The 12,978-nt window shown below is 32.5% G+C and overlaps 1 protein-coding gene across 1 annotated transcript in view; it reads left to right on the top strand.

Moving 5' to 3' along the window:
* The window catches only part of LOC134699914 (uncharacterized), a 72,996-nt gene that overhangs the window by 29,132 nt on the left and 30,886 nt on the right, over nucleotides 1-12,978 (top strand). The window contains exons 8-9 of the mRNA XM_063561311.1: nucleotides 9,554-9,814; nucleotides 12,444-12,887. Of these exons, the coding sequence (XP_063417381.1) occupies nucleotides 9,554-9,814; nucleotides 12,444-12,887 (705 nt within the window). The remainder of the gene's footprint in view (nucleotides 1-9,553; nucleotides 9,815-12,443; nucleotides 12,888-12,978) is intronic.

Raw genomic sequence — 12,978 nt, 5'->3', positions numbered from 1 at the left:
GTCGGATATAAACTCGAAAACACTTTAACCAATTTGCATAAAAATTTTATGAATTGTTCATAATCATTGACGTGAGCTCCTTTTAGTTTTTTTTTTTTTCATAAAAAAAAAAGGGATTTTTCCAGTTTTCAGACCATAACTCAAGAATGCTTTCCCAAACTTGCAAGCAATGTTGGTGAATTATTTATATCTATTGACATGAGCTCCCTTTCAAGTTTTAGACATTTTAGATTTTATGTTTTCAAGTTACAGGTTTTTATTCATAAAATAGGGGGGGGGGGTGTTCCAGTTTTTGGACAATAACTCAAAAATGCTTTCAGCAGTTTTCATAAGAATTTAGGAAATTGTTTAAATCTATTTATGTAAGCTTCCTTTAGAATTTTATAAATTTAAAATTTATGTTTGCGAGTTTTGGGGTTTTATTCTTAACAAAGGGGTGATTTCCAAGTATTTGGACAATAACTCTAAAATACTTTCAGTAATTATCATTAAACTTTGATGTATATAGATATCTATTGATGTAAGCTCCCTTTTGATTTTCATAAATTTCTAATATGACATTGAGAGGTAATTGAACTTTATTCTCTGAAAATGCGACGGGCACATCATGCACTAATAGCACAACTGTTTATTGCCTTTTATCATGAAAAATACGATATTTAGAGAGAGACATGCTATTTAGAGAGAGACATGATATTTAGAGAGAGACATGATATTTAGAGAGAGACATGATATTTAGAGAGAAACATGATATTTAGAGAGAAACATGATATTTAGAGAGAGACATGATATTTAGAGAGAAACATGATATTTAGAGAGAAACATGATATTTAGAGAGACATGATATTTACAGAGAGACATGATATTTAGAGAGAGACATGATATTTAGAGAGAGACATGATATTCAGAGAGAGAGAGATGATATTTAGAGAGAGACATGATATTTAGAAAGAAACAGGATATTTAGAGAGAGACATGATATTTAGAGAGAAACATGATATTTAGAGAGAAACATGATATTTAGAGAGACATGATATTTACAGAGAGACATGATATTTAGAGAGAGACATGATATTTAGAGAGAGACATGATATTCAGAGAGAGAGATGATATTTAGAGAGAGAAATTTAGAGAGAGACATGATATTTAGAGAGAAACATGATATTTAGAGAGAAACATGATATTTAGAGAGAGACATTTACAGAGAGACATGATATTTAGAGAGAAGCAAGATATTTAGAGAGAAACATGATATTTAGAGAGAAACATGATATTTAGAGAGAGACATGATATTTAGAGAGAGACATGATATTTAGAGAGAGACATGATATTCAGAGAGAGAGATGATATTTAGAGAGAGACATGATATTTAGAGAGAAACATGATATTTAGAGAGAGACATGATATTTAGGGAGATACATGATATTTAGAGAGAGACATGATATTTAGAGAGAGACATGATATTTAGAGAGAGACATGCTACTTAGAGAGAGACATGCTATTTAGAGATATGATATTTAGAGAGAGGCATGATATTTAGAGAGAGACATGATATTTAGAGAGAGACATGACATTTAGAGAAACATGATATTTAAAGAGAGACATGATATTTAAAGAGAGACATGATATTTAGAGAGAGACATGATATTTAGAGAGACCTTTTTCTGTTAAGCCTCATTATGATAGACAAATAAACTAAATCACAACAATGATCAGCAAGGCAAGATCTAGACAAATAAACACTCTAAATCACATAAATGATCAGCAAGGCAAGATCTAGACAAAAATCACATAAATGATTAGCAAGGCAAGATCTAGACAAACAAACTCTAAATCACATAAAAGATCAGCAAGGCAAGATCTAGACAAATAAACACTCTAAATCACATAAATAATCAGCAAGGCAAGATCTAGACAAATAAACTCTACATCACATAAATGATCAGCAAGGCAAGATCTAGAAAAATAAACACTCTTAATCACATAAATGATCAGCAAGGCAAGATCAAGACAAATAAACACTCTAAATAACATAAATGATCAGCAAGACAAGATCTAGACAAAAAAAAACTCTCTAAATAACATGAATGATCAGCAATGCAAGATCTAGACAAATACAATCTAAATCACATAAAAGATCAGCAAGGCAAGGCCTAGACAAATAAACACTCTAAATCACATAAATGATCAGCAATACAAGATCTAGACAAATAAACACTCTAAATCACATAAATGATCAGCAAGGCAAGATCTAGACAAATAAACTCTCTAAATCACATATATGATCAGCAAGGCAAGATCTAGACAAAAAAACACTCTTAATCACAAAAATGATCAGCAAGGCAAGATCTAGACAAAAAAACTCTCTAAATCACATAAATGAACAGCATGGCAAGGTCTAGACAAATGAACACTCTAAATCACATAAATGATCAGCAAGGCAAGATCTGGACAAATAAACACTCTAAATCACAAAAATGATCAGCAAGGCAAGATCTAGACAAATAAACTCTCTAAATCACAACAATGATCATCAAGGCAAGATCTAGACAAATAAACTCTCTAAATCACAAAAATGATCAGCGAGGCAAGATCTAGACAAATAAACTCGAAATCACAACAATGATCAGCAAGGCAAGATCTAGACACATACACTCTTAATCACAAAAATTATCAGCAAGGCAAGATCTAGACAAACAAACTCTCTAAATCACAAAAATGATCAGCAAGGCAAGATCTAGACAAATAAACTCTCTAAATCACAAAAATGATCAGCAAGGCAAGATCTAGACAAATAAACTATAAATCACATAAATGATCAGCAAGGCAAGATCTAGACAAATAAACTCTCTGAATCACAAAAATGATCAGCAAGGCAAGATCTAGACAAATAAACTCTCTTAATCACAAAAATTATCAACAAGGCAAGCTCTAGACAAATAAACTCTCTAAACTCTCTGAATCACAAAAATGATCAGCAAGGCAAGATCTAGACAGATAAACTCTCTAAATCACAACAATGATCAGCATGGCAAGATCTAGACAAATAAACACTCTAAATCACATAAATGATCAGCAAGGCAAGATCTAGACAAATAAACTCTCATAATTATAAAAAAGATCAGCAAGGCAAGATCTAGACAAATAAACTCTTTAAATCATAAAAAAGATCAGCAAGGCAAGATCTAGACAAATAAACTCTCTAAATCATGAAAATGATCAGCAAGGCAAGATCTAGACAAATAAACTCTCTAAATCATAAAAAAAGATCAGCAAGGCAAGATCTAGACAAATAAACTCTCAAAATCACAAAAATGATCAGCAAGGCAAGATCTAGACAAATAAACTCTCTTAATCACAAAAATTATCAGCAAGGCAAGCTCTAGACAAATAAACTCTCTAAACTCTCTGAATCACAAAAATGATCAGCAAGGCAAGATCTAGAAAAATAAACTCTCTAAATCACAAAAAGATAAGCAAGGCAAGATCTAGACAAATAAACTCTCTTAATCACAAAAATGATCAGCAAGGCAAGATCTAGACAAATAAAATCTCTAAATCATAAAAAAGATCAGCAAGGCAAGATCTAGACAAATGAACTCTCTAAATCGTAAAAAAGATCAGCAAGGCAAGATCTAGACAAATAAACTCTCTAAATCATAAAAAAGATCAGCAAGGCAAGATCTAGACAAATAAACTCTCTAAATCATAAAAAAGATCAGCAAGGCAAGATCTAGACAAATAAACTCTCTAAATCATAAAAAGATCAGCAAGGCAAGATCTAGACAAATAAACTCTCTAAATCATTAAAAAGATCAGCAAGGCAAGATCTAGACAAATAAACTCTCTAAATCATAAAAAAGATCAGCAAGTCAGATCTAGACAAATAAACTCTAAATCAAATAAAAGATCAGCAAGGCAAGATCTAGACAAATAAACTCTAAATCAAATAAAAGATCAGCAAGGCAAGATCTAGACAAATAAACTCTCTAAATCATAAAAAAAGATCAGCAAGTCAGATCTAGACAAATAAACTCTAAATCAAATATATGATCAGCAAGGCAAGATCTAGACAAATAAACTCTCTAAATCACAAAAAAATAAGCAAGGCAAGATCTAGACAAATAAACACTCTAAATCACAAAAATTATCAGCAAGGCAAGATTTAGACAAATAAACTCTCCAAATCACAAAAATTATCAGCAAGGCAAGATCTAGACAAATAAACTCTCTAAATCACAAAAAAGATCAGCAAGGCAAGATCTAGACAAATAAACTCTAAATCACAAAAATTATCAGCAAGGCAAGATCTAGACAAATAAGCTCTCTAAATCATAAAAAAGATCAGCAAGGAAAGATCTAGACAAATAAACTCTCTAAATCATGAAAATGATCAGCAAGGCAAGCTCTAGACAAATAAACTCTCTAAATCACAAAAATTATCAGCAAGGCAAGATCTAGACAAATAAACTCTCTAAATCATAAAAAAGATCAGCAAGGCAAGATCTAGACAAATAAACTCTCTAAATCATAAAAAAGATCAGCAAGGCAAGATCTAGACAAATAAACTCTCTAAATCATAAAAAGATCAGCAAGGCAAGATCTAGACAAATAAACTCTCTAAATCATAAAAAAGATCAGCAAGGCAAGATCTAGACAAATAAACTCTCTAAATCACAAAAATGATCAGCAAGGCAAGATCTAGACAAATAAACTCTCTTAATCACAAAAATGATCAGCAAGGCAAGCTCTAGACAAATAAACTCTCTAAACTCTCTGAATCACAAAAATGATCAGCAAGGCAAGATCTAGAAAAATAAACTCTAAATCACAAAAAGATAAGCAAGGCAAGATCTAGACAAATAAACTCTCTTAATCACAAAAATGATCAGCAAGACAAGATCTAGACAAATAAACTCTCTAAATCATAAAAAAGATCAGCAAGGCGAGATCTAGACAAATAAACTCTCTAAATCATAAAAAAAGATCAGCAAGGCAAGATCTAGACAAATAAACTCTCTAAATCGTGAAAATGATCAGCAAGGCAAGCTCTAGACAAATAAACTCTCTAAATCATGAAAATGATCACCAAGGCAAGATCTAGACAAATACACTCTAAATCACATAAATGATCACCAAGGCAAGATCTAGACAAATAAACTCTCTAAATCATAAAAAAGATCAGCAAGGCAAGATCTAGACAAATAAACTAAATCACATAAATGATCAGCAAGGCAAGATTTAGACAAATAAACTCTCTAAATCATAAAAAAAGATCAACAAGGCAAGATCTAGACAAATAAACTCTAAATCACATAAATGATCAGCAAGGCAAGATCTAGAAAAATAAACTCTCTAAATCACAAAAAGATAAGCAAGGCAAGATCTAGACAAATAAACACTCTTAATCACAAAAATTATCAGCAAGGCAAGATTTAGAAAAATAAACTCTCTGAATCACAAAAAAGATCAGCAAGGCAAGATCTAGACAAATAAACTCTCTAAATCACAAAAAAGATCAGCAAGGCAAGAACTAGACAAATAAACTCTCTAAATCACAAAAAAGAGCAGCAAGGCAAGATCTAGACAAATAAACACTCTAAATCATGAAAATGATCAGCAAGGCAAGAACTAGACAAATAAACTCTCTAAATCATAAAAAAGATCAGCAAGGCATGATCTAGATAAATAAACTCTCTAAATCACAAAAAAGATCAGCAAGGCAAGATCTAGACAAATAAACTCTCTAAATCATAAAAAAAGATCAGCAAGGCAAGAACTAGACAAATAAACTCTCTAAATCATAAAAAAAATCAGCAAGGCAAGATCTAGACAAATAAACTCTCTAAATCATAAAAAAGATCAGCAAGGCAAGATCTAGACAAATAAACTCTCTAAATCACAAAAAATGATCAGCAAGGCATGATCTAGACAAATAAATACTATAAATCACAAACAAGATCAGCAAGGCAAGATCTTGACAAATAAACTCTGAATCACAAAAATGATCAGCAAGGCAAGATCTAGACAAATAAACTCTAAATCACATAAATGATCAGCAAGGCAAGATCTAGACAAATAAACTCTAAATCGTGCTGCGTCGTTGACTTTTACAAAAATCTTCTCCTGAAACGACTGGGCCAACTTAAACCAAACTTGGCCACAATTATCATTAGGGTATCTGGTTTAAAAAAATGTGTCCGATGACCCTACCAACCAACCAAGATGGCTGACATGGCTAAATATAGAACATAGGGGCAAAATGCAGTTTTTTAGCTTATAACTCAAACACCAAAGCAATTAAAGCAAATCTGACATGGGGTAAAATTGTTAATCAGGTTAAGATCTATCTGCTCTGAAATTTTCAGATGAATCGGACAACCCGTTGTTGGGTTGCTGCCCCTGAATTAGTAATTTTAAGGAAATTTTACTGTTTTTGATTATTATTTTGAATGTTATTGTAGATAGAGATAAACTTTAAACAGCAATATTGTTCAGCAAAGTAAGATTTACAATTAAGTCAGCATGACCGAAATGTTCAGTTGACCCCTTTAGGAGTTATTGCCCTTTATAGTCAATTTTTAACCATTTTTCGTAAATCTTAGTAAACTTTTACAAAAATCTTCTCCTCTGAAACTGCTGGGCCAAATTAATCCAAACTTAACCACAATCATCATTGGGGTATTTTGTTTTAAAAATGTGTGGCGTGACCCTGCCAACCAACCAAGATGGCCGCCATGGCTAAAAATAAAACATAGGGGTAAAATGTAGATTTTGGCTTATAACTCTAAAACCAAATCTGACAAGGGGTAAAATAATTTATTAGGTCAAGTTCTATTTGCCCTGAAATTTTCAAACAAATCGGACAACCCGTTGTTGGGTTGCTGCCTCTGAATTAATAATTTTTAGGAAATTTTGCAGTTTTTGTTTATTATCTTGAATATTATTAGAGATGCCTCTGCTGGTGGACGTTTCGTCCCCGAGGGTATCACCAGCCCAGTAGTCAGCACTTCGGTGTTGACATGAATATCAATTATGTGGTCATTTTTATAAATTTCCTGTTTACAAAACTTTGAATTTTTCGAAAAACTAAGGATTTTCTTATCCCAGGCATAGATTACCTTAGCCGTATTTGGCACAACTTTTTGGAATTTTGATCCTCAATGCTCGTCAACTTTGTTTTTGTTTGGTTTATAACTATTTTGATATGAGCGTCACTGATGAGTCTTATGTAGACGAAACGCGCGTCTGGCGTACTAAATTAAAATCCTGGTACCTTTGATAACTATAGATAGAGATAAACTATAAGCAGCAATAATGTCCAGCAAAGTAATATCTACAAATAAGTCAACATGACCAAAATGGTCAGTTGACCCAGTTGACCCATTAAGGAGTTATTGCCATTTATAGTAATTTTTTCAAAAATTTTACTATTCTTTTAAAAAAATCTTCTCCTCTGAAACTACTGGGCCAAATCTAACCAAACTTGCCCACACTCATCAATTGGGTATCTAGTTTGAAAAATGTGTGGCGTGACCCTGCCATCCAACCAAGATGGTCGACATGGCTAAAAATAGTTCAAAGGGGCGAAATGTAGATTTTGGCTTATATCTCTGAAACCAAAGCATTGAGAGCAAAACAGACATCCTGTTGCCCCAGAATTAGTAATTTTAAGGAAATTTTGCAGTGTTTGGTTATATCTTGAATATTATAATAGATGGAGATAAACTGTAGACAGCAAAAATGTTCAGCTACAAATAAGTCAACATGACCAAAATTGTCAGTTTACCCCTTAAGAAGTAATTGCCCTGTATAGTCAGTTTTTAACAATTTTCATAAATTTTTTTAAAATTTTTAGAAAATATTTTTCAGTGTTATTTTTGGCAAAGTTCATTATAGATAGAGATAATTGTAGCAAAAAGAATGTCCAGTAAAGTAAGATCTACAAACACATCATTATCACCAAAACACAATTTAGTCATGAATTTATCTGTGTCCATTGTTTAATATGCACATAGACCAAGGTGAGCGACACAGGCTCTTGAGAGCCTCTAGTTTCCATAAATGATCGAATGTTTTCCAAGCAGATATAGGCAGTTGTTTGCTGCTATTGTGAAATTAAATGAGATAGATATAAAACCTTTTTGCCAGTTTGAAAGTAGTTGTCCATAAATAAACTCATCATAGATACTAGTACTAAACTTACTTCAGACGCGCGTCTCGTCTACTAAAGACTCATCAGTGACGCTGAAATCAAAAAATATTTATATCCAAATAAAACACAAGGTTGGAGAGCATTGAGGACAAAAAATTCCTAAACGTTTTGCCAAATACATTTAAGGTAATCTATTCCTGATGTATATAAGCCTTAGTATTTAAAAAAATCAAAGTTTTGTTAACAGTTAAAATGTCCGGTTATTCCAATGTATAAAAGTTCACTATAGCGTGGTGAAAAAAATTGCTTTTTGAAAATGCTAGATTAACTGAAGTTTTTTCTTCTCAGAGACACAGTTAAGTAGATAATGTGGTCCGAGACCACAATTGTCGTCCCTTGACTTTCGTTGTTCCCCCTATAGTCCCTAGTGTTGACAGTGGGTTACTTACCATTAATTTTTATACCCCTTCGAAATTTATTTCTCCATGTTTAATGCCTCAAATTGCAAGTAGGGGGTGAAATAACACTAAACAAATTTGATTCCAGAATTTTAAAGGAAAGTAGTGATTTGGTCCAGCTAAAAAAGGTTTAGAATTAGCATTTCGGAAGCTGTCAAAAGATTTCAAGACGCCCTAAACATAAAATTGTCCATATTTTGAGTTAGAGCCGATGAAGTTTTCTATAATTTTGATATAATTTGTCCTATAAGTAGTACAACACACTGTAAAAGTTTCTTTGAGAAAGTGCAGGTGGGATTTTTTTTATTTTCATTTATGTTCTAAAAGAAATGCACTACGAAATAAATTGTGGTCTCTTAGAGGTGAAATCTGTAAATATAGAATCTGAACTTCCGTAAATAATTTGATGGTGTCAATTTGTCAAATAGCATGACACTAAAGGATTTAAACTTTTATTTTATAGAATTTCTGCAAAAATGTACAATTTTGACATTTTATGGTCAAAATAGGCATTTTATAGCTTTTTCAATATTGATGCATAAATGGCATCCTGACTTTGAGGAAGTATATACCATGATATATTTTATGCTGTATGTGGCATGCTGTTATATGTTTTGATTTAAAAAGTACAGGACCTTAGGATAATATAGCTGGTTTTTTTTTATGATCCGTGTGCCTTACTCGCAACGGAGGACACATTAAGTGTTTCTCATGTCCATATATTTGTCCGTCTGTTTGTCGATAAAATATTAAATAAGATATAACATTTTTGAATGTAAATTTAAACTACAGATTCTAACAAAACATTTAAAATTAAATAAAGTTAAAAGTAAAAACAGGCACACCAAAGAATAGTTATATGTGTATACTTAATTGAATGGAGTAAAGTTGTGATATTCTTCTATATAAAAAAATTCTTCATGAACAAAAATCATTGCAGGTAATATGGTTCCAACTGAGATCAAATTAATGGCTGACAAAAGATCAATAGATTTGTACCTAAAATTACTTGAGTCAGGATCTGAGAAAAAGAGAGACATACGTTTAGTAGTTGTTGGGAAAAAAGGGGCTGGAAAGACATCATTGATTAGAAGATTGTTTGGTGAAGACATTACAGATGTTACGAGTACAAATGGAATAGAAATTCATAAAATTAAATGCAAAGCGATGTCTGATGATGGCGTATGGAATAAACAAGAAGGTATGGTGTTTAAAAAAATGGTGTGTCATTATCAGGTACACTTATCATAATGGTCTGATGGTATAGTCTTTCATATATATGTTGGTATCAAGTTCTGTAAAGTCATGTTTTGAAGTGAATTATCGGTACAAATTTAGAAAGAATGTTCTTATACTTAACCAAAATGAAGATTTTACTATGGTTTTTCTAAAAGAGGATATAAGTATTGGCCACCGGGGCACCAAAGGCTCTATCTGAGCTGATGTCATTACTTAAAGTCCGTCCGTCATCTGTCGTCGTCGTCTGTCGTTGTAAACTATTTCAAAAATATTCTCCTCCGAAACTACTGGACAAAATAGCATCAAACTTACACTGAATTTTCTTTAGAATATCTAGTTTATAAAGTGTATCCCAAATGGAAATTCATGATTAAATGCCAAAATGGAAAATATGACAAGATAAAAAACATTTAAATGGCATTTTTGAACCACTCATTAATATATATTGAAAATCAAAAATAATAATTGGACAAAAATTTAAGCAAAAAATAACCGGTGAGCGATTTAGGTTCTTTGGAGTTTTTTGTATTATGAAAAGAGTCGCTAAATATTGCCAAAGATTGCTGATATTGTTTATTTTTTTTTTGCATGAAACGAAATCTATGTCTTGTTTTCTCCGCAGTTGTTTTCCTTCGGCTGTTGTCAGTTTGTTTTTTTAAGTACGAAGTTGGTATCTTTCGCCATTTATAATAATATTTGATACCTTTGTCTTAAGAATTTTCTCATTTTTAGCTCACCTGGCCCAAATGGCCAAGTAAGCTTTTCTCATCACTTGGGGTCCATCTTCCGGCGTCCGTCGTCGTCCGGCGTCCGTCTTCGTCCGGCTTCCATTGTCTGTAAACTTTTACAAAAATCTTCTCCTCTGAAACTACTGGGCCCAATTTAACCAAACTTAGCCACAATCAACATTTGGGTATCTAGTTTAAAAATTGTGTCCGGTGACCCAGGATACCAACCAAGATGGCTGCCACGGCTAAAAATAGAACAAAGGGGTATAATGCAGTTTTTTGGCTTATAACTCAAAAACCAGAGCAATAAGAGCAAATCTGACATGGGGTTAAAGTGTTAATCAGGTCATGATCTATCAGCCCTGAAATTTTCAGATGAATCTGACAACCTGTTGTTAGGTTGCTGCCCCTGAATTCGTAATTTTAAGGAAATTTTGCTGTTTTTGGTTATTATCTTGAATATTATTATAGAAAGATAAAACTGTAAACAGCAAAAATGTTCAACAAAGTAAGATCTACAAATAAGTTAACATAACCAAAATGGTCAATTGACCCCTAAGGAGTTATTGCCCTTTATAGTCAATTTTTAACAATTTTTCGTACATCTTAGCAATCTTTTAGAAAAATCTTCTCCTCTGAAACTTAAAGGACAAATTAAACCAAACTTGGCCACAATCATAATTGGGATATTTAGTTTAAAAACTGTGTCTGCTGATCCGGCATACCAACCAAGATGGCCCCCACGGCTAAAAATAGAACATAGGGGGAAAATGCGGTTTTTGGCCTATAACTAAAAAACTAAAGCATTTAGAGCAAATCTGATTGAATTAAAATTGTTTATCAGGTCAAGATATATCTGCCCTGATATTTTCAGATGAATCGGACAACCTACTGTTAGGTTGCTGCCCCTGAATCGGTATTTTTAAGGAAATTTTGCTGTTTTGGGTTATTATCTTGAATATTATTATAGATAGAGATAAACTGTAAACAGCAAAAATGTTCAGCAAAAAAAGATCTACAAATAAGTCAAACATGACCAAAATGGCCAATTTGACCCCCGAAGGATTTATTGCATTTTATAGTCAATTTTTAACCATTTTTCACAAATCTTAGTAATCTTTTAGAAAAATCTTCTCCTCTGAAACTATAAGGACAAATTAAACCAAACTTGGACACAATCATCATTGGGGTATCTAGTTTAAAAAAACTGTGTCTGGTGACCCGTCATACCAACCAAGATGGCCGTCACAGCTATAAATAGAACATAGGGGTAAAATGCAGTTTTTGGCTTATAACTCAAAAACCAAAGCATTCAGAGCAAATCTGACAGGGTTAAAGTGTTAATCAGGTCATGATCTATCAGCCCTAAAATTTTCAGATGAATCAGACAACCCGTTGTTAGGTTACTACCCCTAAATTGGTAATTTTAAGGAAACTTTGCTGTTTTTGGTTATTATCTTGAATATTACTATAGATAGAGCTAAACTGTAAACAGCAAAGTAAGACCTAAACATTAGTCAACATGACCAACATGGGCAATTTACCCTCTAGGGAGTTATTTCCCTTTTTAGTCAATTTTAAACAATTTTCATAAAATTTGTAAATTTTCACTAACATTTTCCACAAAATCTATTGGGCCAAGTTCATTATAGATAGAGATAATTGTAAGCAGCAAGAATGTTTAGAAAAGTAAGATCAATAAACACATACCCATCACCAAAACACAATTTTGTCATAAATCCATCTGTGTTCGTTGTTTAATATTCACATATACCAAGGTGAGCGACACAGGCTCTTTGGAGCCTCTAGTTTTGTTACGCTACATATTAGTCCAAAACTAATATTGTTATTTTCTAATCATAGAAAACAATGAAGATACTCAAACTCAAGCAAGACTTTTAAAACAGTATGTAGGACAACTTGAGGACAAAAGACCATTTGAATCCCACAGAGACATGAAGGGTAACACACCAGTAACATCTTTCGATGATTCAAAGAAATCAGAGATGGAATCTGATCAACATAAAACAATGAAACCTCCAGAAGCAGCTATACCTGTATCAGAACCACCAGATGCTCCCCACCAGCCAAACAAATCCTCTGATCAAGCAGCAAAGAATTTCGAAACTATGCTATCTGCTGAGTCTAAAATTGATGTACATGACAAAGAGGAATATGCTACATTTTTGCTGTGGGATTTTGCAGGAGATGAAGAATTTTACCACACTCATCAAACCTTTCTGTCCCAAGATGCAATGTATCTTGTTGTTACAAAACTCAATGAAGCTGATGATCATAATGCACAAGGTGATATTTTTATTTATAATCGAGTATGTTAAAAAATTATACATTTTTTTTATTGATTTTAAAGTTTGTCCTCAAACAGGCTGAATAAATA

Source organism: Mytilus trossulus, unplaced genomic scaffold, assembly GCF_036588685.1.
Source record: "Mytilus trossulus isolate FHL-02 unplaced genomic scaffold, PNRI_Mtr1.1.1.hap1 h1tg000103l__unscaffolded, whole genome shotgun sequence".
NCBI classification, from domain to species: domain Eukaryota; kingdom Metazoa; phylum Mollusca; class Bivalvia; order Mytilida; family Mytilidae; genus Mytilus; species Mytilus trossulus.
This window is presented reverse-complemented; position numbering and strand designations above follow the sequence as displayed.